This window comes from Chiroxiphia lanceolata, chromosome 18 (genome assembly GCF_009829145.1).
Source record: "Chiroxiphia lanceolata isolate bChiLan1 chromosome 18, bChiLan1.pri, whole genome shotgun sequence".
NCBI classification, from domain to species: Eukaryota; Metazoa; Chordata; class Aves; order Passeriformes; family Pipridae; genus Chiroxiphia; species Chiroxiphia lanceolata.
This window is the reverse complement of record NC_045654.1, coordinates 214,436-238,738: the sequence shown is the minus strand read 5'-3', so window position 1 is coordinate 238,738 and position 24,303 is coordinate 214,436. Positions and strand designations below refer to the sequence as shown.

Sequence of the window (24,303 nt, the reverse complement as noted above, 5' to 3'; positions counted from 1 at the left end):
GCTCACCTTTGAGGTCCAAACCAAAACCTAAAGCACTGGTGGTCAAGGATTCCCTGATCTCTCCTTTGGTCCTTTAGATCCATTCCCAGAATCTGTGGCAGGTATTCCTGTGAAGAAGTAAAGGATCAAATTCAACAAGTATTTGACTTAGTAACTCCTTCCTGCCTGAGTTTCACTTCCCTTTGTCTTGCCACAGGTTTGTGATGAAATCAAGGTCAAACTGAATTCCTTGAAGGATGTCCCCAACAGAATTGAGTGTCCGCTTATATACCATCTGGATGTGGGGGCCATGTACCCCAACATCATTCTGACCAACAGGTTGCAGGTGGGTAACATCAGCCTTCTATTTCCTAATTTGAGATGACCTCGATCATCCCTCTTGATCCCCTTAATAGCAAGGGCTGAACTTTCTGCCCAGGGGAGAGGAAGCAGATAAGACTGTGTGTGAAATTCACTCAAGCTGCCATGGAATTACAGAATCACAGGATCATTTTGGTTGGAAAAACCCTCTAACACCATTGAGTCCAACCATTCCCTTATCACTGCCAAAACTACTACTAATCCGTGTACCCAAGTGGCCCATCCATATGGCTTTTAAATCCCTTCAGAGATGATGTCTCCACTATCACACTGGGCGGCCTGTGCCACCCTTTCAGTGAAGAAATTTTCCCTAATATCCAACCTAAACCTCCCCTGGCACAATTTGAGGCCCTTTCCTCACTTGTTGCCTGGGAGAAGAGGCCAGCCCCCACCTGGCTGCACCCTCCTGTTAGGGAGTTGTAGAGAGCAAGGTGCCCCCTGAGCCTCCTTTTCTCCAGATTGATTTCCCTCAACTTCCTCAGTTGCTCCTCATCAGACTTCAGCTCCAGACCCTTCCCCAGCTCTGTTGCCCTTCTCTGGATACCAGGTCTGCAGAGACTGAGCTACGGCTTTAGCTAGGACTCTTCCCCAAAAAACAGCTGTTGTTTTGAGGGTTTTATATTCCAGAAAGGCTCCAGGAAGGGGAACTCACTGAGTACCATCTCTGCTGTTCACACCTGTGCTCTCTTGCCATTAGCACCTGTTCTGGCACGAACTGTCATTTGGGTACCTATCGCTTCTAACACCTGTATGTCTGTTACTGCGTCCAGCCCTCAGCTATGGTGGATGAAGCCACATGTGCTGCCTGTGACTTCAACAAGCCAGGTGCCAACTGCCAGCGCCGGATGACGTGGCAATGGAGAGGAGAGTTCAGTAAGTACGGGAATGACCATGCAGTCCAGCCCACAGAGATGGAGTCAAATTCTCGCTTCTCCCCTGATCGCTGGGGACTGATCACTGCCCTCCTCCGCAGTGCCTGCCAGCCGCAGCGAGTACCATCGCATCCAGCAGCAGCTGGAGTCAGAGAAGTTCCCTCCACTGTCCCCCGATGGACCACCCCGTGCCTTCCACGAACTCTCCCGGGAAGAACAGGCCAAGTATGAGAAAAAGCGCCTGGCAGGTAAAAAAAAACAATCAAGGTCGTGGTCTGGGCAGTGTCTTGCAACCTGGACTGTGAGTGGTATTCAGCATTAGTGACCCCTCCCAGGGCTGTGGGGTGAGGTCAGACTGACTGGCCTCAGAACTTCTCAAGGATTTAAGCAAACTCCTGTGTGCTTACAAAGAGGAGCCAGGCATTGGTACCTCTGTCAGTGTTTCCTTTTGTTTCTGGAGAGCCATGGATTTGAGCTGAAACATGAAGGGTTCCATTTTTTGTAAGGCTTCTAATTAAAGCCAGTTAACGAAAAGGAAACGTCAATGTCATCCCGTCACCTGGAGGGATGCTGTCCAGCAGAACCATCCAGATGGCTGGGGGCAGAGCCTGAGTTTGCTAACGGGCCATACAATTAGTTTGTTTCTGCCTTTGTCCTTGCATCTCCGTAATGAGGTGCTGCTTCTCTCCATGCTGGGATCTTCCTCTCCCTTTCCAGTAGGACTGTCCCCTGTTTAACAATGCCTGACGCTTAGCTGTCTCCGTGTCCCTACTGTGCCTATCCCTGTAGCAGGGCAGCCAGCCCTGAGAACCTCCATCTGGCTCCTCCCTTGACCAGATTACTGCCGCAAGGCGTACAAGAAGATCCATGTCACCAAGGTGGAGGAGCGAGTCACCACCATCTGCCAGCGAGAGAACTCTTTCTATGTGGACACGGTGCGAGCGTTCCGGGACCGCCGCTATGAGTTCAAGGGGCTGCACAAGGTACCAAGCTTGTGCTCGGCTGCTGGTCAAACTTGTCTTGGCAAGGCCAGGAACCTCTTGTGTCTTGCTGAAAACCTCAAAGGATTACTCCATTGGCTTCCCACTGGCAGAGGGCAGGGTTAGATTAGTTGTTGGAAAGAAATTTTTCCCTGTGAGGGTGGGGAGGCCCTGGCACAGGTTGCCGAAAGAAGCTGTGGCTGTCCCATCCCTGGGAGTGTTCAAAGCCAGGGTGGACAGGGCTTGGAGTAACCTGGTCTAGTGGAAGGTGTCCCTGCCCATGGCAGGGGGTTGGAACGAGATGATCTTTAAGGTCCCTTCCAACCCAAACCATTTTAGGAGACCCTGGGACTCTACCTCTGGCAGAGTTAATTAATGAGCCAGTTGCTTTGCAGTTCCTCCCAGATTCCTCTTCTGCCATGAATCACAGGGCTGGCAGAGAGGCTTATTCGGCACTGGTGATTCTGCTGTTAGCCAGATGTCATGGATTGCTGCAGGCAGTGTATTGGGTTCTTCCCTGCCCACATGTGGTGCAGCACAGCTGATGCTGGTTGGGTTCTGATGAATGGTGGGAGCTACAGGTCCCTTCCACTGAGTGACAGAGTGCCTCCAGACAACCCCTCCTGTGCTGCAAAAGAAAATGGGATGTTTAACTCATGCCAACTGATCTTCAGCAAAGATACTGCTCTAGAGTTGCAATGGTATACTGGGACTGAGTGGGAATCAGTGGGAATCACCACCACTGGTGGTGATGCGTGAAATCATCCTGGCTCTGCCTGTCGCCGTGCAGGTGTGGAAGAAGAAGCTGTCAGCAGCAGTGGAGATGGGAGATGCCTCTGAAGTGAAACGCTGTAAGAACATGGAGATCCTCTATGAGTCCCTGCAGCTGGCCCACAAGTGCATCCTCAACTCCTTCTATGGATACGTTATGCGGAAAGGGTGAGTCTCCCCTAGGCAATCCAGTGTCCTCAAGAGAGGACCCTTGGAAACCAGGATTGTTTGGTGAGGTATTCACTTGCTTCACCTCCTCCTGAAGCAATAAGATGAGGGTGGGTGCTGCCTGTACCTCTTGCTTCTACCCATGACTCCTCATCCTGGAGTCTCTTACCAGACATTAAATTATGGGAATCTTGTCTGTTAGTGGGTCTCCAGCTTTTCTAGAGCATCATAAGTAGAGAACTTCATAGGAGAACAATGTTCCAGGGCCAGTGTTGATGTGTTTCTTGCCCTCCTTCCCCTGGGCATCTTCCTGCCCTTCCATAGCTGGATTTGGGAGGAAGCTTATTATGCTCTTCACTGTGATTCCTCTGCTCACAGAGCTCGCTGGTACTCCATGGAAATGGCTGGCATCGTCTGCTTCACAGGAGCAAATATCATCACCCAGGCCAGAGAGCTGATCGAGCAGATTGGGTGAGTGTGTGCTGACCTGGGGAAGGTCCATCTGCATCTAGGACAGATGTAGGAGCACCCAAGCTTTTGGGGGGATGGAGCACCTTTCCTATGAGGAAAGGCTGAGAAAGATGGGGGTGTTCAGTCTGGAGAAGAGAGCTTGGAGCCTTAGAGCCCCTTCTAGTGCCTAAAGGGCTCCAAGAGAGCTGGAGAGGGACTTGGGACAAGGGCCTGGAGTGACAAGACAAAGGGGGAATGGCTTCACAGTGAAAGAGGGAAGGGTTAGGTGGAATACTGGGAAGAAATTCTTCCCTGTGAGGGTGCTGAGGCCCTGACACAGGTTGCCCAGAGAAGCTGTGACTGCCCCATCCCTGGAAGCGTTCAAGGCCAGGTTGGACAGGGCTTGGAGCACCCTGGTCTAGTGGAAGGTGTCCCTGCCCATGGCAAGGGGTGGAACGAGATGAGCTTTGAGGTCCTTTCCAACCCAAACCAGTCTGGGATTCTGTGATTCTATGAACGTTCAGATTCCTGACACTGCTATGGTTATTCTGTTGTATTTGAGGATTTTCTTTGCAGAAAGGAACAGAGTGGATGCAACAGGCTGCCGCTGCTTTTGTGGGGGACATAAAGCTGATCCTCACCTCTCATCCACTTTTCTCCTGACATTGGCCTTTATTCCTTCTTTAGGAGACCTCTGGAACTGGATACTGATGGGATTTGGTGTGTCCTCCCCAACAGCTTTCCAGAGAACTTTGTCATCAAGTCAACCAATGCCAAGAAGCCAAAGGTGACCATCTCTTACCCGGGAGCCATGCTGAACATCCTGGTGAAGGTGAGTTTGGCATCAGTCCAGGCCAGCTCTGCAGCTTGGGAAAAGAGATGGAGACCTGATGAGTGGGGAGAGCTCCTCTTCCATCCGCACTCCTCATGTAGCAAGAGGTGTCAGGGCTGATGGCCCTGGAGAGCATCTGAGCACAGGGTGAGGCTCGACATCCTCCAGCAGAGAGGGGCAGTCTGTAAGAGGGCAGGTTTGGTGTATGCTCACCTGTGCAGATAGGAAGTCCAGAGCAAGGTCTAAACACATCCTCTGCTCACTCCAGCATCTGTAAGACAAAAGAATGTCGCTTCAGGGTCCAAAGTATTTTTCTTTTCAACAGGCAGGACAGATGTTTTGATTTCTGAGTCCTAAATTGTGCTGTTGTTCCCAGAGGGATCCCTTTGGGCAGGATGTGTCCTAGGGGCATCCCCTGGTGTGACCAGCCAGCTGTGGAGTGAAGCTGTTCTCCTGGGACTGTACCCACAGGAAGGCTTCACCAATGACCAGTACCAGGAACTGCAGGACCCAGCCTCGCTCACCTACGTCACGCGCTCGGAGAACAGCATCTTTTTTGAAGTGGATGGTCCGTACTTGGCCATGATCCTGCCAGCTTCCAAAGAGGAGGGCAAGAAGCTGAAGAAAAGGTGAGATTTCAAAGCTTCAGGTATTATCCCTTTCCCTGAGTAACAGCGTGAGGATCTCGTTCCCTTTGTGCACATGGGCACGTTGGTGTTTGCCCCCGTAGCCTGCAGCACACTTGACTTTAAATGGTAAGTTCCACTGGCTTTAAATCCTTACATCGAATCCTCTTTGAATACAGCTGCACACTTGCCTCCAGCGCCATGCTATGGCAATAAATTTTAGCAGATAACAGCAAAATGACATTTCTCCAGCCTGGTGACCAGACATCTCCCTCTTTGGCTCTGAGGTGTGCAGGACAACTTTGACTTTCCTTCTGAGGATTTCTAATACTGCTTCCATTCAACCTAATCTGATTAAACTCAGCAGTTCCTGCATTCCTATCTCTCAGGAGTTCACAGACCTCCAGTAACACTTTCCCTAGGTGTTTCCCCTTCCTTCTCTGATTGTAAGGGGGACTGGATCCTGCCATTACTGTCACATTATAGGATAGTTGTACCCAAACTTCAGTGCTTTCTCTGCCACCTCCTAACCAGGCACTTGAGCTAGAGCAGTAGTATCCAGTGTTTCAGGGGGCAGCCCACAGACCTGGGTCTGGCTCCAAAAAATGCTATCACTGCCCCGAGCACTCTCTGTCCTCACAATTACGTACTTCTTTGTGCTTAATCCCCCACAGGATGAGCACCAGCACGCATCATCCTCTCTCAGCTTTCCTCCTGTCCCCACTGCAGGAGTCGAGGTAATGCCCAGCTCTGAGCAGGCTGTGCTTGTAGGACTCCTCTCAGGGCCTTTGGTTTTCAGTAGGTTGGAGATGTTAGAAATAGCATGTATTTCCGGTCACTTTCCATGCAAAAGGGCCTGAAGGTAGAGGAAGGAAAGGGAATGTGGGTAGGTAGGAGAAGGGCTGGCCAAGCCACGTAGGTTTGAGTATTCCCTGTCCTCACTGTTGGTTCCCATAAGAACAGGGCTATGAAAGGCAAAACAATGCAAGAGAAGAAGCAAGAGGGAGGAGTGTTCCTTAGGTGTGGCATGGCTACATCCAGTTTCCTCTGAAGCCCTCTGCTGCCACTGGAGTTGACAGAGTTTCCTTCTTCTCTCTAAACCTCTTCCTAATATCTTAATTTCCCCACCTGGCCTCTCACCTCCCACCCTTGTGTACAACTACTTGTGTACAATTAAGATCATTCTCCACCGAGTAAGATCACTCCACACCCACAGTGCTGTATCCAGGTCAGGGTTCCTCAGCACAAGAAACATGTGGCTTCTGGAGCAGGTCCAGAGGAGGCCACAGAGATGCTCCAAGGACTGGAGCCCCTCTGTTCTGGAGACAGGCTGGGAGAGCTGGGGGTGTTCAGCCTGGAGAGGAGAAGGCTCCAGGGAGACCTTAGAGCCCCTTCCAGTGCCTAAAGGGGCTCCAAAAGAGCTGGAGAGGGACTTGGGACAAGGGCCTGGAGTGACAGGACAAGGGGGAATGGCTTTACAGAGAAAGAGGACAGGTTAGATGGGATATTGGGAAGAAATTCTTCCCTGTGAGGGTGCTAAGGCCCTGGTACAGGTTTCCCAGAGCAACTGTGGCTACCCCATCCCTGCAAGTGTTCAAGACCAGGTTGCACAGGGCTTGGAGCAACCTGGTCTAGTGGAAGGTGTGCCTGCCTGTCCCAAGGTGGGACAGGATGATCTTTAGCTCCCTTTCACTATGGTTCTATGAATCAGTGGGGGTGAGCTGGGGCAAGAACGGATGTGCTTTTCTAGACCAAGTTGAAGTGGTTGCTAGAGCAGCTGTAGATATTTGAGACTATCCAGATGCCCCCATGTCTCCTCTGAATGCACTGGATGATGGCTGTGGTGGGTTAGTGAAACTCCATGAGAAGGAAACAGAAGTAGGTTAGATCATCTGATGTGTATTCTGCCAATAAGATATTCCATACCGTGCTACGGCAACTCCGATAGAAACGGAAAGGAAGCCAGTGCTCTCTTCTTTTCCGGTTGCCGAGCTAGACAGTTTCAGGGAAGAAAGCGTCAGTTGTTCGGGAAGTATTTTCTTTTTTAGCTCTTTGTTGTGTACATACTGCCTATAATGCCTATCTTCGTGTAATATAAATAATATTTCTTAACAGTTTCGGTTTCTCATAGGTTTTTTTCCCTTTCCTCTCTCCTCACCCTCCCCCCCGTCCACTTTCTCTGCAGGGACGTGGGCGCAGGCCTAGTGGATACCTGGTGTTCAGCCAAAGTAAACCATTACAATGGCACAGTGGCATAGGGAGAAGAGCCCTGGCAGGAGGGACACCACTTGTCCCTTGGTACAGGCCAGGTTTGCTCACACTGTCTCTCCCAGGTACGCGGTGTTCAACGAGGATGGGTCCCTGGCTGAGCTGAAGGGGTTTGAGGTGAAGCGCAGGGGAGAGCTGCAGCTGGTGAAGATATTCCAGTCATCCGTGTTCGAAGCCTTTCTGAAAGGCAGCACGTTGGAAGAGGTCTACGCTTCAGTGGCCAAGGTGGCTGATTACTGGCTGGATGTACTATACAGCAAGGTAGGCACAGCTCAGCATGTCTGTGCTCCAAGGTGGAGCCTGGAAAGGAGTGTCCGGGCTGGCTAAGCACTGTGGGGAGGGTGGACTTTGCTTGCACGGCGTTGGTGGTCCCTTGTGCCTCTTTCACAGCTTTGCTCAGTCAGTTCATAGATGACACTGAGCTGGGCAGGAGTGTTGATCTGATGGAGAGCAGGAGGCTCTGCAGAGGGATCTGGACAGGCTGGATCCATGGGCCGAGGCCAGTGGTGTAAGTTTCAAACAAGACCAAGTGCCAGGTCCTGCATTTGGGTCACAATAACCCCGTGGTTGGGGGCAGAGGGGCTGGAAAGGTGCCCATCGGGAAAGGCCCTGGGGTTGCTGGTCAACAGCAGCTGAACGTGAGCCCAGGTTTGCCCAGATGAGCAAGAGACCAATGACTGCTAGGCTGTACCAGCCATGGTATGGCAGCAGGACCAGGGCAGTGCTCCTCCCCTGCGCTGGGTGCTCCTGAGGCACCTCCAGTCTGGGGGTCAGTTTTGGGCCCCTCACAACAAGACATTAAGGGGCTGGAGCGTGCCCAGAGATGGGCAAGGGAGCTGGGGAAGGGACTGGAGCACAAGTCTGATGAGGAGCAGCTAGGGAGGCTCAGCCTGGAGAAAAGGAGATTCAGGGAGGACCTTCTTGCTCTCTACAACTCCCTGACAGGACAGTGGAGCCAGGTGGGGATCGGGCTCTGCTCCCAGGGAACAAGGGGAAGGATGAGAGGATGGCCTCAAGTTGTACCAGGGAAGTATAAGTTGAATAATAGGGAAAATTTCATCCCCAACAGGATTTTCCAGCCCTGGCACAGGTTCCATGGGCAGTAGGGGAGTCACCATCCCTAGAAGAATTTAAAAGCTGTATGGATGTGGCACTTGGGGAATGGTTGGACTTGGAGGACTTTTCAACCTGAATTATTCTGTGATTCTATGAAACCAGAGGGTGAGAGGGACAGAGTGCATGGCTGGGTCCTTGTCACGACCCACCGGTCAGCTACATGAAGTTCATTATAAATTCTCATCAGGCTGAATAAGGAAACTGGACACGGGTCAGGAAATTCATGTTTTTATTGTACAATTGCCATAACTCCAGCAACCAGCACACTGCTTAGATTCAAAAGGTAGTGGCTAACAAGCCAATTCTTACCATAGACTTCCACAAGAGTGGAGGCAAATGAGCCCTTAATTTTGTATGGAACACTTCAATTTGAAGTTCTCAACTCCCACCTCAAACTCCTGCAAAAGGCACTGGCTCACAAGCCGCAATACACCAATATTCAAGGTACTGGCTAAAAAGCCACAACACACCATTACACAAGCTCCCCGCTACCACAAGAGAGTTCATTACAGAGTAGAATATGATAGCTGTGCTTTGCTCAGGCAAAGCAAGGGAAGAAAACAAAGAATATCACTAGTCCTTAGATCCTGTGTTCATCCTGGCATGTGGATGGTCTGGAGCTGGGGCAAACAATGAGATAAAGAAAGTGAAAGAGAGGAGAAAGAGAAGAGGAAAAAAAAGAAGAGAAAGGGGGGACCCAACCTGCTCTCTTCTGTAGTTAACCTGGTGCATGCCTCTTATGTAAACCAGACTTTTTGCGCTGTTTTGTTCATGCATGCACAGCTAACCCTTTGAGCCCTCCTTCTGGAAGTGAGTTGGATGGGGAAATTGAGCATGAATCTCAAGGTGGAACTGGACATTCACGGTTGATTCTGAGTTGGAAGGGACCCACAGGGATCATCAAGTCCAACCCTTAAGTGAATGGCCCGTTCAGGGATTGAACCTGTGACCTTGGTGTTACTGGCACCATGCTCTAGCCCACTGAGAATCTTCTAAGTATTGTATATGTTATTCCATACAATCCAATAAGTTGGCTCAGAACACACTGACTCACTCCTCCAAGCACACCTTTCCTGTAGCAATACTTTGAATGTTTTAAGACAAAAAAGGCTTAGGTCTGGTCCTCTACACTCCTTCATTTTGTGATGGTGTTGTACAACAAGTTCTTGGTGAGCACATCTTTGCGTGCACAACACAAAACTGTGTTGTCACAGCCCAGCGTGGCACAAACTGGTGCCGGCCTCAAACCCACGCTCCCTCTTTTCTATAGATCCTTCTTGCAGCTGCTACAGGAAGCAGTTCTCAGGCTCCATGTAAAGAGACACACCAACTGGGTGTAGGTGCTTCCTCTTCCTGACAGCAGCAAGGTTTGATCGTTAGGTTTTTGCTGACTTTGGGTTTTTCCCTCCCTTTCAGGCTGCCAACATGCCCGATTCAGAGCTATTCGAGCTCATCTCGGAGAACCGCTCCATGTCACGCAAGCTGGAGGACTATGGGGAGCAGAAGTCCACCTCCATCAGCACTGCCAAGCGCCTGGCAGAGTTTTTGGGGGACCAGATGGTGAAAGACGCAGGGCTGAGCTGTCGCTTCATCATTTCTAAGAAACCAGAGGGTTCTCCCGTCACCGAGAGGTAACCCCACCTGGAGAGACCAGGGCTTCTGGAAGCGTGGGAGCAATCGAGAGGGGACAGGCAGGTATCAGGAAGGGAGGGAGCTGGTATGTTGTAGTCAGGTGGTCATCTGAATCTGGCCCAGACCACGAGCAGGGTGACGGGTAACATCATACAGCCCAGTGGCCTCTCGGGGATGGGAGAAAAAGCCTGGAGGGTCTCCACAGGCTGGGAGAGAGGACTGTGGAGTGCTAGGACATTGTTTCCCTGCCTTCCCCAGAGCCATCCCCCTTGCCATCTTCCAAGCCGAGCCCAGTGTGCGCAAACACTACCTCCGAAAATGGCTGAAGAGCCCCTCACTGCAGGACTTCAACATCCGTGCGGTGAGTGAGGTGTCCCTACAGATGGCCTGGGATACGGGATAGGGGCTTGTCCCTTCAGAGGTACCACCTGGGCAGTGGCTTCTTGCGCTCACAAAGCAGGGTGCTGGGGTGGGGGGTCCTACAAGGTTGTTTGGTCCTACATCTGGCGGCACTTCTGCTTGGCTTTCTTCACTGCCCAAGCTTTGCCCTCTTCCTAGATCCTGGACTGGGACTACTACATTGAAAGACTGGGCAGCACAATCCAGAAAATCATCACCATTCCTGCAGCCCTGCAGCAGGTATGAGGCAGTGGGGGAGTGGGCAGAGGAGGGCTTTGGGCAAGAGACTCGGTCTGATATGGAGCCACTCTCCAGGTAAAGAACCCAGTGCCACGGGTCCGGCACCCAGACTGGCTCCACAAGAAACTTCTGGAGAAGAATGACGTGTACAAACAGAAAAAAATCAACGAGCTCTTCATTTTGGAAGGCAAGAGACAGGTAAAGAGGGTGAGGGGAAGGTACTGGTTGCGCTGATGGGGCTCTTCTCCTGCAGCCCCCATCCTCCCGCTGTCCTTGCTCCCTCAGGTCCTCGCCAACCAGCCTGTGGAGGGGATGACCAGCTCACAAGTTGGTGACATAGAGGACTTTGGGGCTGTCAAGATCCCTCAGCCACTGGTTCCTATTGCAAATAAGCGGAAGCGCATCCCTGCTGCAGAGGAAAGCCAACAGCTGTCCCAGGACCTGGAGCTGTCCCAGTCCTGGCGGGAGATCTTGGGCCCACCTCCACCCCTGGGCACCACCAAGGTAGGTGAAGCAGATTTATAGCAGATCATGCAGGGGATGCCTCGCAACTGCGCTTGTCCATCAAGGCAGCTTGGATGCTGCCAGGAGCAAGCTGTGGGTCTCCCTAAACCCTCTGCACATACATGGCTCAGGGATACAAAGAGAAATATAACCAGGAGACAGAAATACAACCACTGGTTGAGAAAAAGGGGGGGTGGCTTTGCAGCTGGGGCAGGAATGTAGTGTGGGGTTGGGGGCTGGAGGGCTGGGCTGTATGGCGTGGCGGTGGGGGGCTGGGAAACCTGTGCTGTTTCATACATGCTGTCAACCCACTCAGGAAGAGCGGCTGGTCTGGCTGCGCTTCCACCAGAAGAAGTGGGAGCTGCAGGCTCGGCAGCGGCGGGAGCGGCGGAAGAGACGGCGGCTGGAGGACGGCGGGGTGGGGGCAGGTGGAGGAGTGGTCCGCGATGCCTCCTCCAAGGGGCTGAGCAGCTACTTGCGCCGGACAGCACGCAGCATCCTGGACTTGCCGTGGCAGGTCGTGCAGGTACCAAGGAAGGAACCTGCCACAGAGCAGCCCAGCGTACAACCCTCACATTTACACTCTCTGTGGTCAAACAGTGAAGTTCAGGAACCCTGACCCCAACGCCATGCAGGTGTTAGCCCTGTGGAGTTCAGGTGGGGCTGCAGACCCTCAGGCTCATGCACATCTGGATGGAAACAGGCACCCACAAGGTCATTCTTGGTGAATCTGGGATGTGTGTGTAGATCTGCCAGTGGGGCAGCTCCAGTTCGGCTCATGGACAGCACTGGGCAGTCACAGAACCACAGAAATATCTGAGGCCAGAGGCAGCTCTGGGTCCCTCTGGTCCAATTCTCTGCTCAGCCAGGGCTGCCTAGAGCCAGGGGCCCAGGACCATGTCCAGGAATATCTCTAAGGATGGAGAATGCATATCTTCCCTGGGCATCCTGGGCCAGGGCTTGGTCACTCTCACAGGGAGAAAGTGTTTCTGATGTGTAGAGGGACCCTCCTGCATTACAGTCTGTGCCCACGGTATCTGGTTCTGCCATTGGATACTATTGGGAAGAGCCAGGCTCTGTCCTAGAGAGGTTAGGTATACAAGTGGATGAGATCCCACTGAGCTTCTTCTACTCAGGGATGGACAGTCCCAGCTCTCCGAGCCTTTTCTCATGTGAAAGATGCTCCAGGCCCTTCTTCATCCTTGTAGCCCTTCACTGGACTCTATTTAGTACGTCCATGTCCGGTGCTGAGGAGTCCAGCACTGGGCACAGGATTCCAGTGGTACCTGAAAGCATACAGTGTACAAACGAAGAGGTGGGGTAGTGCCACCCAGGTGTTTTCACAAACCTTTGTTATGCATGGCCACCTAAGCCCAGCCCCTGTCACCCACTTCATCCTCCAGAAAGGCCTCAGAGCTGCAGGTCCAGCACATCAGAGTAAACTGGGTGACATCATCCCCTGGAGTTTGTTGGCCTGCCTGAGGCAGTTTTCTTCGTGGTACCCTGGGACAGTAATAGGACACAGGGACTCCAGAACTGAGAGCGATGACTCTCTTTAAGACCCTCACTCTCTTTTTGGCCACCAACTGGACACATAGATCCTCAGAGTGCTCCACAGCATAGATGTAAGCACTGATGGCATGTTGGATCTCCTGCTAACGCTGACCTCGTCCCCTGTGTCCTGCAGATCGCCGAGACCAGCCAGCCTGGGCTGTTCCGGCTGTGGGCAGTGATAGGGAGTGACCTGCACTGCATCAAGCTGAGCATCCCCCGTGTCTTCTATGTCAACCAGCGCGTCCCAAAGCCAGAGGAGGGGACAGCCTACAGGAAGGTGAGGACCTGTCCCTTTTGGAAGGGGAAGCAGCCACTTGTGTTGAGATGAGACACTTCACCTCCCCTGCAAGGAGGTATTACAAACATCTGCCTTGCAACACCTCACTGTCCCATTCCATGAATATCCCCCATCCAGGCCCTAGTCCTTCTGCTAATCCCAGCCTGCCTGGAAAGCAGGTTCTGTGTTACAGGAATTTGTAATGTGCGTTGAACATAACTCACTGATTTCCTTAGGAGAGAGGAGCACCAGGAGACAAGCTCAGAGCCTAGCTCCTGGCAGCGGTGCCAACATGGTGGGATGGTCCCAATAATCTTGTCCCTTTCCTTGGCGGGTGAACAGGATCCTGCCCCGCTCAAACTTGGTTACAACCTGTACGAGTACTCTGTCCCCGAAGACATGTACCAAGAGCAATCAATGAAATTAATGCAGACCTCTCTGCTCCGGACATCGAGGGAGTGTAGAGACACAGGTAACTCCTCCAGGTGCTCGTTTTTTAAGGATTGCTGAGCAGTAGCTCATTAGGTGGCGTGCCGTGGCAAGACATCAAAATCCAAGACCCTGGACAGTAGAGAACCGGGGGGGGGGATATAGATATCTTATATGGACAGAGTATCAGATGTGAGTTACAGTGTGTCAGGGAAAGGGGCTTCAGTTTATTGGAGTTAAGAAACTTAGGAGAGAGAAGGTATCTAATAAGCAGGAAATGGCGATCTTCCTCTAAACTAATCCAGAAAACCAGCTTGCTTTGAAACCGGAAAGCGAAGGGGTATTTGGTGTAAAGCTGGGAGAAAAGAGTAGGCCACACTGTTGTGGAGGCTACACTGAGTGGAGTTAAGAAAGCATAAAGGCAGGTGAATTTGATACTAAAATGCACCATAGGATTATTATGGATCGAAAGTCTTTGCCTGAGTAGGACGAGCTTGGTGTGAGCAGAGGTGCCACTGGCTATTAAATGCTTTCTGCAGAAGGCTGCAAGGGCAAAAGGAACATCACAGAGTTAGGATACTTCAGCTACTGATGTTACTGGTATAACCTATTCCAGTGGGGCATGGTTGAAAGAACCATTTTTAGTCACCTGAAATTTCTGCTTTTGGAGAATTTGGACAAAAGCTCCCACAAGGCAAGGCACAACTCTTAATGATTACATGGAGCCTGTGAAATCCTGTCGTGATGAGAACGGTTGAACCATATATGCCATCAGCAATTGAAAATGGTGCCTACTAAACCTTACTGATGTTTAGTAAGCAGCACCCAAAATTACTTCAGATTACTCTGCCCAAAGTGAGTAGCATGTACCCAAATTCATCATATCTGTAGACCTTCCTCTAGCAAACCGAGTCCTCTCCGCTCCCGTGGTGTTTAATAAGTGGGAAGAGGAAAAATCAAGAAACTAAGGGGAAACTAAAATGAGAGGCTTAAGTAAAACAAGGGGCGTGGGAAGTTTTAAAATATTAAGGAAATTAGATGATCATGGGGTAGCAGCATCTGTCCTGTGAGGGGAGGCTGAGTGAGCTGGACTGTGCAACCAGAAGGAGGAGAGGCTCAAGGGGACCTGCTCGACAGGAATAGGGGAGGAGAGGAGCCAAGCTCTGCTCTGCTGCCAGGAGAGAACAGGAGGGCACTAGGCACAACCTGAAACATGGGAAATTCTGTGTAAATATATGAAACACTTCTCTTGTAAAGGTGGTCAAGCAGGTTGCCCAGAGGGTTGTGAAACTTCCATCCTCGGAGACACACATAACCCAGCTGGACAAAGACCTGGGCAAGCAAGGAGTGATCTGTCTTGATCTTTAAGCTGCAATGCAATTCTGAGCCTGATCCTACAAATGTAGCAGGAGTGACCTAGGGGGATGCGAGGGAGGGTACAGTTTCCCCGCAGGGATGGGGCTTAGATGGGAATGCTTCAGCATGCTGAAGAGATGTGAAATGGGATGTACTAGGGATCTGTACAACTAAAACTGGCATAAGGGAAGAGCAGTCAGGCAAGAATGTTTATTTATTGGTTCTCATTGTTTGGGAAGAGGTCCCTCAGCAAGCTGTTCAGGAGTAGTCCTCCTGCAGAGGTGGAGTTGACAGCTACAGGGTTAAAAAACAGGGTGGATCTGTGATGGACCTCCCACTATGCCAGTTATCTGGAGCCTCTGCCTTAGACTGCCAAGCCACAAGTTACAAAGCTGCAAGATTGCCCAAATATTGCTCCACGTGTCCTCCAAAGTATCTTGATGGTGGAATGTGGGCTAGATAGGAACCACGTGGATTTTGAGATATCCTGTTCTGTACCTCAAAGGTGATAATACCAACTTACGGTATGGTCATACTTGTGGTTTTTAAACTGGGTTGTTCTAGGTTTGCAACCCCCAAGAGGAGCTTAGTAACAGAGCGTTGTTCCATCACATCTCTCCCCATCATTCCAGGTGCCACTGCTCTTCCGTGCCCTGTCCCACCTGGGCTGTGTGTGCATGGTCAGCAGGCAGCTCATCCAGCACCTGGCAGGGCGAGAAGCTGAAACTTTCGACATCGAGCACCTGGAGATTGCGCTCGCTGGCCCAGTTCACTTACCTAGAGCCAGTGAGGCATCCTGAGAGTGGGGCTTCTGGGGCATCCAAGATCTCACACCCATGGGTACCACTAGTGCTCTGTGTCCCTAGGAAGCATTCGCCACATCTACCTGTACCACAGCTCCCAGGGCAGCAAGGCACTCCTGGGCCTCTTCATCCCCTCACAGCGCAAAGCTTCCGTCTTTGTGCTGGACAAGGTAAGGGGCGCTGTGAAGGGTGGGGATCTGGGGTGCTGGTGGGTGAGAGGCTGGACATGCCCTGGCTGTGTGCACTGTCAGCCCAGAAACCCCCCATGCCCTGGGCTGATCCCACAGCATGGGCAGCAGGGGAGAGGGGATTCTGCCCCTCTGCCCCCTCTAGTGAGACACCCCTGCAGAGCTGCCTCCAGCCCTGGGGGCCCAGCATAGGAAGGACGTGGAGCTGCTGGAGCGAGTCCAGAGGAGGACACAGAGATGCTTCCAAGGCTGGAGCACCTCTGCTCTGAAGCCAGGCTGGGAGAGCTGGAGGTGTTCACCTGGAAAGAGAAGGCTCCAGGGAGACCTGAGAGCCCCTTCCAGTGCCTAAAGGGGCTCCAAGAGAGCTAGAGAGTGACTTTGGACAAGGGATGGAAGTGATAGGACAAGAGGGAATGGCTTTACAGAGAAAGAGGACAGGTTAGATGGGATATTGGGAAGAAATTCTTCCCTGTGAGGGTGCTAAGGCCCTGGTACAGGTTTCCCAGAGCAGCTGTGACTGCCCATTCCTGGAAGTGTTGAAGGCCAGGTTGGACAGGGCTTGGAGCAAACCTGGTCTAATTGACCCCAAGTTGTGCCAGGGGACATTTAGGTTGCATGTTAGGAAAAACTTCATGGAAGGAGTTGTCAAACCCTGGAACAGGCTGCCCAGGCAGTGGTGGAATCACCATCCCTGGAGGGATTTAAAAGCCATGTAGATGTGGCACTTGGGGACATGAGTTAGTGGTGACTTTGGCAGTGCTGGGTGAGCAGCTGGACTTGATCTTAAAGGTCTTTTCCAACCCGAACAATTCTGTGTTTATATGGTGTCCCTGCCCATGGCAGGGAGTTGGACTAGATGACTTTTAAAGTCCCTTCCACTCCAAACCATTCCATGGTAGGGTCAGGCAACGGGAGGGTTTCTCCATGCATCGCCCCTGGCACCCGCGCATCCTGGGGTGTCCTCTCCCCCTGTTCTGACCCAGACACCCTTGCACCCAGGTACGCAGCAACCAGATGCCAAATCTCACCACCCTGTTCTCAGCGGAGCGTGCAGCTCTGCTGGAAAAGGTGGGCGAGGAGCTGCTGCCCCCAGACAAGCACACCTTTGAGGTGCGTGCTGAGACCGACCCCAAGGCCATCTACAGAGGAGTCCAGCGGCTGCTGCTGGGCTACAAGGTGAGATGAAGGTGGGAGGAAGGTTTTCGTGGGACCATGGGGGGGACTAAGGGGAGGGTGCTGTGGAAGGCACTGGTGCATGAGTTCCAACAGCACCTGTACATAACTTCTGAGCCAAAGGTCAAGGGTCAAAGTGGGTGCTGTGTTTTACTTGGGGATCTTACCTGGGGCAGTACCAGCAGCAGGCCACCTCAGGATCTCTCTCCATCTCTGTGCTCAGCTGGAGAGTTGGTGGCATGGAGGTGAGTGGGCACTTCAGGAACGCTGAGGTTTGCTCCCCACTGTGAGGACCTGCCGTGGGGGACAGGGCACCCAACACTGCCAGCTTCCTGCTGAGCAGGTTAGAGGCACACCAGGACATATCCCTTTCTCCTTGGTGCAGGATGAGCGCCGAGGCCCCACGCTGGTGGCTGTGCAGTCCAGCGGTGACCTGAAACAACTGGCAAGTGGGATTCCCATCATCGAGGAGTTCCCCTTGGTCCCCATCCAGCTGGTGGATGATGTCAGCTACTCAGTCCTGGACTGGCAGCGCCATGCCGCCCGCCGCATGATTCGTCACTATCTCAACCTGGACACTTGCCTCTCCCAGGCTTTTGAGATGAGCAGGTGCCATTGGTGGCCATGTTCCCCTGAGGCTGCCGTGCCCTCAGTGGGACCACAGGAGCTGCTTCATCCCTTAAGGGGACAGGCATGGTCCTTGTTTTCCTTGCAGCCATGCTCACCCCGATGACCACTTACCTCTCTGTGCCCCAGGTACTACCACATCCCCATTGGGAACCTCCCTGATGACATCTCCACTTTTGGCTCTGACCTGTTCTTCTCACGCCACCCTCCGTCATCACAACCACCTGCTGTGGCTGTCCCCCACAGCCCGCCCTGACCTGGGGGGAAAGGAGGCTGATGACAACCGCCTTGTCATGGAGTTTGATGAGAGAGCCTCAGTGGAAATCAACAACCCTGGCTGCTACTCCACAGGTAAGGAGGGAAGAGGGTTGTAGCACTGAATAGGGCAGAGCTGGATCCTGCTTTGTGAGTCCTGCAGGGGGGTGGATGTGGTCCCCAAAGAGTCTCTGTGGTGACAGTTGTTACCAGCAACTTTGGGTTTCAACATCAGTCTGGGCAAGGTGGATGCTAAAGGCATGTCCTGGGACAGGAGAGGCTCACCTATAACATGTGCAGGCATCAAAATATGGGTTCTTTAATCAATGAGCAGTGACAGTAGCACTTGGCAGACCACCTGCAACATGTCAGCCCAAGCTCACCTGGTCATCCCTGGTGACCTTGGGACAGGTCTCTCTTAAGCAGAGGCAGCTTGAGTGTATTCAGTTCTTCTGAATGCCACTTCTGCAGCTTCCAGGAAAATTGGTGGTCCCCAGAGGGTCAGTAGGTCCAAATCTTGTGGGAAGACAAAGTCTGCTTGAGACAGTCATGCCTATGAAAGCATCTCCCTACTCAGTGCAGCTGCACCTATAGAACACCTTGTACCTGTGAAAAGCACTTCCGGCAGCGGCAAGGGAGGGTGTCCCTGGTCCTTTCCCTGCTGACAGTTGTGTCTGCTCTTAGTGTGTCTGGAGCTGGATATCCAGAGCCTGGCTGTGAACACCGTGTTGCAGTCCCACCACGTGAATGACATGGAAGGAGGCTCCAGCATGAGCATCAGCTTTGATGTGATTCAGCAGGCATCCCTAGAGGACATGGTGACAGGGACCAAGCTTCCAACATTCCAGCCAGCTATGATGAGACTGCCCTCTGCTCTAAACACTTTCAGGTATGGCTTAAGGAGCAGCAGGAGGTGGAGCACGTGGTCTCCATTCTGGCAGGTCCCCTCAGGACCGGGTCTCGAGGGCAGAGCAGGTGTCTTCTCCCACACATTGGAAGATCCTGAGCTCAGAGCTGCCTGGGGCATCAGCCAGCAGAGGTGTAGGGATGTGGTGAAGACTTTGCTCTTCCTGTTCTTCTCCTTTCTTCGTGCTCCACCAGGTTATGGAGTCACATACTTACCCTATGGCTCATGTGCCAGGGGCTGGACAAGGGAGTTTCTGCTCTGAATCCTCCAGTGTATCTGAAAACATGTTCCTATTGGGAAGGTGGAAGGGGTTGCTGGTAGCTGGTGGGGTGATGCTGCTCTCTGCTTGCTGGCAGGATCCTGAAGAGCATGGTGGTGAGCTGGGTGAAGGAGATCACACAGTACCACAACGTCTATGCAGACAACCAGGTCATTCACTTTTACCGCTGGCTCCGCTCTCCTTCCTCCCTGCTCTATGACCCAGCGCTTCACCGCACACTCCACAACATGATGAAGAAGCTTTTCCTGCAGTAAGTGAGGCCTGGAGTGTGCCAGGCTGACGGATGGGGAAGGGACAAATGTGACGTTAGTGACCAGGATGCTGGTGCCCACAGTGATCCTCCAAAAGAGGTGGGCAGTAGAGTGCAGTGGACCTCTCATCCTCTTTGGGTGATCTCCCTTGAGGGTTGTTGTTGCATGTTGACTCCTGACTGATGGATCAGCACGTCTTCCATGGGTTGCATCTGCGCCTTGGACATTGCTTTCCTGCCCACTGACCCCGCTCTGTGCCCTGCTACAGGCTGGTGGCTGAGTTCAAGCGCCTGGGCTCCTCCGTGGTCTACGCCAACTTCAACCGCATCATCCTGTGCACCAAGAAGCGGCGCATCGAGGATGCCATCAGCTACATGGAGTACATCATCAACAGGTGGGGTGCACCTGGAGATGTGACTCCCAGGTGGTAGGGCTGGGGCAGGGCTCAGGCTAGGAAGGAGAATGCCGATTTTTTTTTTTTTTTTTTGCGTTCTGATGGGCCTCAGAACTCAAGTTATTACTTTTTTTTTGCGGAGCTACTGAAGGGACAAGGCTTCCCAATTTTCTTACTGTCACACCTGGAGTAGAGATCTGTCCTCTATAGGCAGTATTCTTGTAGGATTCAATCCAGAAGAGACGTTCAGGAGAATCTGAAATACCCCATAACTCGTCCCTTGGCTGCTTCTCAGCATACCAGCTGTGGTACAGGCACCTCGACATAGGAATAAGGAGCGAGGTGTCCTTGGGCATGACTTTCCCTAGGATCTCTGACAGTGATAGGATGGGAAAGGGGACACCCCTCTCTCCTGGCCAGCACCACCTCCCCACGGTGTCCCATAGAGAAGGGATGACGCCAACACAAGGACTGACTGCAGTCTCTTCCCTCTAGCATCCACTCCAAGGAGATCTTCCATTCTCTGACTATATCATTCTCCCGCTGCTGGGAGTTTCTTCTCTGGATGGACCCAGCAAATTATGGAGGTATCAAGGGAAAAGTGGATTCTCGCATCCACTACGGGGAGGTAAGAGATGGGAAGCACCCAGTCCTCTGGGAGCAGGGTCCTGGGGTTGAGTGGAGTGGGGAGGTGTTGGCTGGACATGAGAAAACACTGCAGCATCACTGGCTCCTCCAGAAGAACACAAGCAAGAGGCAAGCATTAGAAGAGGACAGTGAGGAAGAGGAGGAGGAGGTGGCAAGGGAAGAAGAGGAAGGGGAAGAGGAGGAAGGGGAGCCAGATGTGGAGGAGCTCCTGGAGAACAACTGGAACATCGCGCAGTTCCTGCCCCAGGCTGCCTCCTGCCAGAGCTACTTCTTGATGATTGTGTCAGGTGATTGGTCATGAGAGGGGATGAGGTCATTTTGCCCCCTCAGTGCCAGCTCCAGGCAGGAGCTGGAGCCTTGTCCATGTCTCCCCAGCCTACATTGTGGCCGTGTACCACAGCATGAAGGAGGAGTTGCGACGTAACACTCCCGGGAGCACCCCCATCAAGAGGAGGAGCACCAGCCAGATGTCCCAGGAGGGTCTGGGGGAGCTGGGGGCCATGCCTGGTGAGTGCTGAGCCCCAGGACAGCCCTGCTGCAGGCAAAGAGCAACCCACCTCGTTGTCCCCATGTGCCACCAATCAGCTCAAGCGCTCTGTGCTTCATCCCTCTAGGCATGATCACCTTCTCACAGGATTATGTGGCCAATGAGCTCACCCAGAGCTTCTTCACCATCACCCAGAAGATCCAGAAGAAGATGGCTGGTTCCCGCAATGCTACAGAGCCCTCAGACATGTTTCCTGTCCTGCCTGGCTCCTACCTGCCACTCAACAACCCAGCCCTGGAGTTCATCAAATATGTTTGCAAGGTCAGCAGGCTGGGCTAGGCCACTTGGCTGAAAGTTTGGGGTCCGGGGCTGCAGCTTTCTGCCAGGAGGGATCTACAATCACTTTGCCATGCTCTGCATCCATATTAGGTCATAAGGATACGAGCTGTCCTGCTAAGGACACTCTGCTGGTAGGCTCACCTGGCTCTTATCCTTGCAGGTCCTCTCCCTCGATGTCAACATAACCAACCAGGTGAACAAACTGCACCGGGACCTGCTGCGCCTCATCGAGGTGGGCGAGTTCTCGGAAGCAGCCCAGTTTCAGGACCCATGCCGCTCCTATGTGCTTCCTGAGGTCATCTGCAGGAACTGCAACTTCTGCAGGGACCTGGACCTGTGCAAAGACCCTGCCCTCTCCCAGGTGCAGCCTCTTTCCTAGGGACACCAGAGGCCCCAGTAGAGCAGTCCATCACTTTACTCATTTTATCTCTGAACCTTTTTGCTTTGCAGCTCTGCTTGCTGCTCGTGATCACCCTCACCTAAAGCAAATTTTCTGTTCATCTTTCCTACCTGTGTGTTATGGGTCTGAGCATCCCTGGGCTTTGGCTCATGCTCTGTTCCTCTTCAGAAACCAGTTCCACCATCCCAGTGCATTGGACTCGTGGTGCTCACCTCCCTCTCTTTGCCCCTAGGATGGGTCAGTGCTTCCCGGATGGGTCTGCCCCAACTGCCGGGTGCAGTATGACACCAATGCCATTGAGATGGCGCTGGTGGAAGCCCTGCAGAAGAAGCTGATGGCCTTTGTGCTGCAGGACCTGGTAAGTGCACAAATTTCCCCCCTCCACCCATTCCTGTGACTGTCTGAAGCCAGACACATTCACTCTGCCCCTGGCAGAGGGGCTTGGCCTCATCTCCTGGCCCACCTGAACCTCTTTGGCCTGCAGATTTGCAAGAAGTGTCATGGTGTGAAGGAGATGCACATGCCCGTGTACTGCAGCTGCGCTGGAGACTTCACCCTCACCATCTCCTCTCAGGTACTTCAGCACCTGCCCAGCCCAGCCCTAGGCCAGCAGCTTCGCAAGGGACAGCAAGGAGCCCTACAGTGCCCTGTGCCTCCTGCTGACGCTGCTCTAAACTGCATGTCCCCTGGCATCTGCTGAGCTGCCCTCTGCCCTACCAGCCCTGCCCAGCCACTCCCTTAGAGCCCCCCACTGCCTGGGGTGCTGGGCAGTCTCCTTCCCTCCCTGCTTCCTTCTCGCCAGACCTTCACTGACCACATCAGCGTCTTCCAGAACATCGCCCGGCACTACGGCATGGCCTACCTGCTGGAAACCATTGAATGGCTGCTGCACACCACCCCCCACCTCCAGCAGTGAGGGCTGGGCTGCTCCTCCTGCCTACTCTATGCTCTGTCATCCATGGAGAGCAGTCCTGGACCCCCTTGGCCATGGAGATGCTGCGCACCCCTCCTGCAGCAAGGAAGGGGAAGCAGAGCTGTGCCTGGGGCTGGGCTGTCCTGCCCCCAGCTGCCTGGTGGGGCCTGGGAGTCTCCAGGGGCTGAAGCTGGGCTCCCCACTTCTGTGCTGGCCCCCAGGTGTGGTTTTACTGTTGCGTTTCTGTAAATAAATGGGTTGTAGAAGGCAGGTGTAGTTTTTGGGGGACAGGGAAGCAGGGGCTGTGGCTCACCCCTGGATGAAGCCTGCAGCTGAGGGGGGACAAGCTGTGTCCTTCCTGGGCAGGACGGACCAGGGACCTGTTGCTGTCTGATCCCTCCCTGCCTGCTTGGGGGCAGGGGGGCTGCAGCCTGGCCATGCCCCCTGTGGTCCCCCTCCAGCTGCAGGGGAGGGGGCTGCAGCACTGGACCCTAATGTGACAGTGGCTCCCTGCCAGCGAGTGTGTGTCTGATGTATCCTGCATTCTGGTTACTGCCTTCAGCCAGGCTCTGTCTCCTGCTCCTGCCCTTTGGGGGAAGAAGCCCAAGGGCTGCAGCAAGAGCTCCGCCTGTGCTTCCAGAGTCTTGGCTCTTCTCTCTGGATGATGCCAAGATGCAGTCAGAGCTGACTTCTTGCAGTGGCACTGCCCTGGTGGGGCAATGCCTCCCTAACCAAGGCAGCGGAGCCCAGCAGCGCACTCCTGCCTGCCTCAGCAGGTTCTGCAGGCAGCAGGGTTGGGGTCTGGAGGGAGCTGAGAGGACCTTGTCCTGTTCCTGCATCCATGCAGCAGGACAAGCAGCCCCAGGTCCCCACCATGGAGCTGTATCAGGGCAGGTTTAGGCTGGATATTGGGAAAAGGTTCTTCCCCCAAAAGGGAGTTTGGGCACTGGCACAGGCTCCCCAGGGCAGTGGTCACAGCCCCAAGGCTGGCAGAGCTCAAGGAGTGTTTGGACAATGCTCTGAGGGACAGGGTGGAATTGTTGGGGTGTCTGTGCAGGGCCAGGAGTGGGACTGGATGATCCTTGTGGGTCCCTTTCCAACTCAGGATATACCATGATTCTACGAAAAGTGCTGGCTGGGCCCCAAGGAGCAGCTGAAGCCCCTGGAGGATCCCAGAAGATGAGAAGAGCTCTGGGCTGGGCAGACATGGAGGCAGGATGGAGCAGTACCGCGGTCCTGTCAGGATGGGCTCTCTCACTCCCGGTGTGTGGGTGGGCAGGGGGTACTCTGCAGGACCCTCTGCTCCTCCATCCTGTCCTCATCTCCAGCTCACACCGGAGGTGGTCGGTTCCGGCGTGGCACTGCCGTGCTCCTGCTGCGCTGATGCCCGCTCCCCCCCAAAGTCACCGTGCTCCGGCTCCCGGAAACCCCAGCAGGAGCCGAGGGAGGGCAGGAGGTGCCCGAGCGCGAGGCCGGAGCGGAGCAGGACATGGAGCCGCAGGGACCGGGAACGGGGCCGGGGCCGCAGCACCGGCGGCTGCGGGAGCCGCCCTGCCCGCAGGGGGCGCTGCAGCACCGGACGGGGCAGAGCCGTGCGGATGGGATGGGATGGGATGGGATGGGATGGGTTCAGTTCAGTTCAGTTCAGCGGGGCTGGGCTGGGCCAGGCTGGACTGGGTTCGGCTGTACTGGGTTCAGTTCAGTTCAGCTGGGCTGGGCTGGGCTCGGCTCGCCGGGGCCGGGCTGGGTTCAGCTCGCCGGGGCCGGGCTGGGTTCAGTTCGGCTGGGCTATGCTGGACTGGGT

The 24,303-nt window shown here is 53.6% G+C and overlaps 1 protein-coding gene across 1 annotated transcript in view; it reads left to right on the top strand.

Moving 5' to 3' along the window:
- POLE (DNA polymerase epsilon, catalytic subunit) overlaps positions 1-22,765 on the top strand; it is a 31,686-nt gene extending 8,921 nt beyond the window's left edge. Inside the window, 40 exon segments of the mRNA XM_032706162.1 lie at positions 197-325; positions 1,131-1,233; positions 1,334-1,480; positions 2,070-2,215; positions 3,003-3,151; positions 3,530-3,622; positions 4,289-4,433; positions 4,905-5,062; positions 7,393-7,588; positions 9,860-10,074; positions 10,334-10,436; positions 10,634-10,714; positions 10,790-10,912; positions 11,000-11,218; positions 11,535-11,744; positions 12,906-13,048; positions 13,383-13,411; positions 13,414-13,458; positions 13,461-13,509; positions 13,834-13,846; positions 15,467-15,589; positions 15,591-15,625; positions 15,705-15,807; positions 16,825-17,001; positions 17,384-17,607; positions 17,755-17,830; positions 17,832-17,976; positions 18,565-18,705; positions 18,708-18,757; positions 18,759-18,769; positions 19,144-19,317; positions 19,587-19,712; positions 20,208-20,340; positions 20,452-20,647; positions 20,736-20,867; positions 20,975-21,168; positions 21,347-21,547; positions 21,819-21,944; positions 22,071-22,160; positions 22,389-22,765. Of these exon segments, the coding sequence (XP_032562053.1) occupies positions 197-325; positions 1,131-1,233; positions 1,334-1,480; positions 2,070-2,215; positions 3,003-3,151; positions 3,530-3,622; positions 4,289-4,433; positions 4,905-5,062; positions 7,393-7,588; positions 9,860-10,074; positions 10,334-10,436; positions 10,634-10,714; positions 10,790-10,912; positions 11,000-11,218; positions 11,535-11,744; positions 12,906-13,048; positions 13,383-13,411; positions 13,414-13,458; positions 13,461-13,509; positions 13,834-13,846; positions 15,467-15,589; positions 15,591-15,625; positions 15,705-15,807; positions 16,825-17,001; positions 17,384-17,607; positions 17,755-17,830; positions 17,832-17,976; positions 18,565-18,705; positions 18,708-18,757; positions 18,759-18,769; positions 19,144-19,317; positions 19,587-19,712; positions 20,208-20,340; positions 20,452-20,647; positions 20,736-20,867; positions 20,975-21,168; positions 21,347-21,547; positions 21,819-21,944; positions 22,071-22,160; positions 22,389-22,502 (5,067 nt within the window). The 3' untranslated portion in view covers positions 22,503-22,765.
- The last annotated feature ends 1,538 nt before the right edge of the window (positions 22,766-24,303 follow it).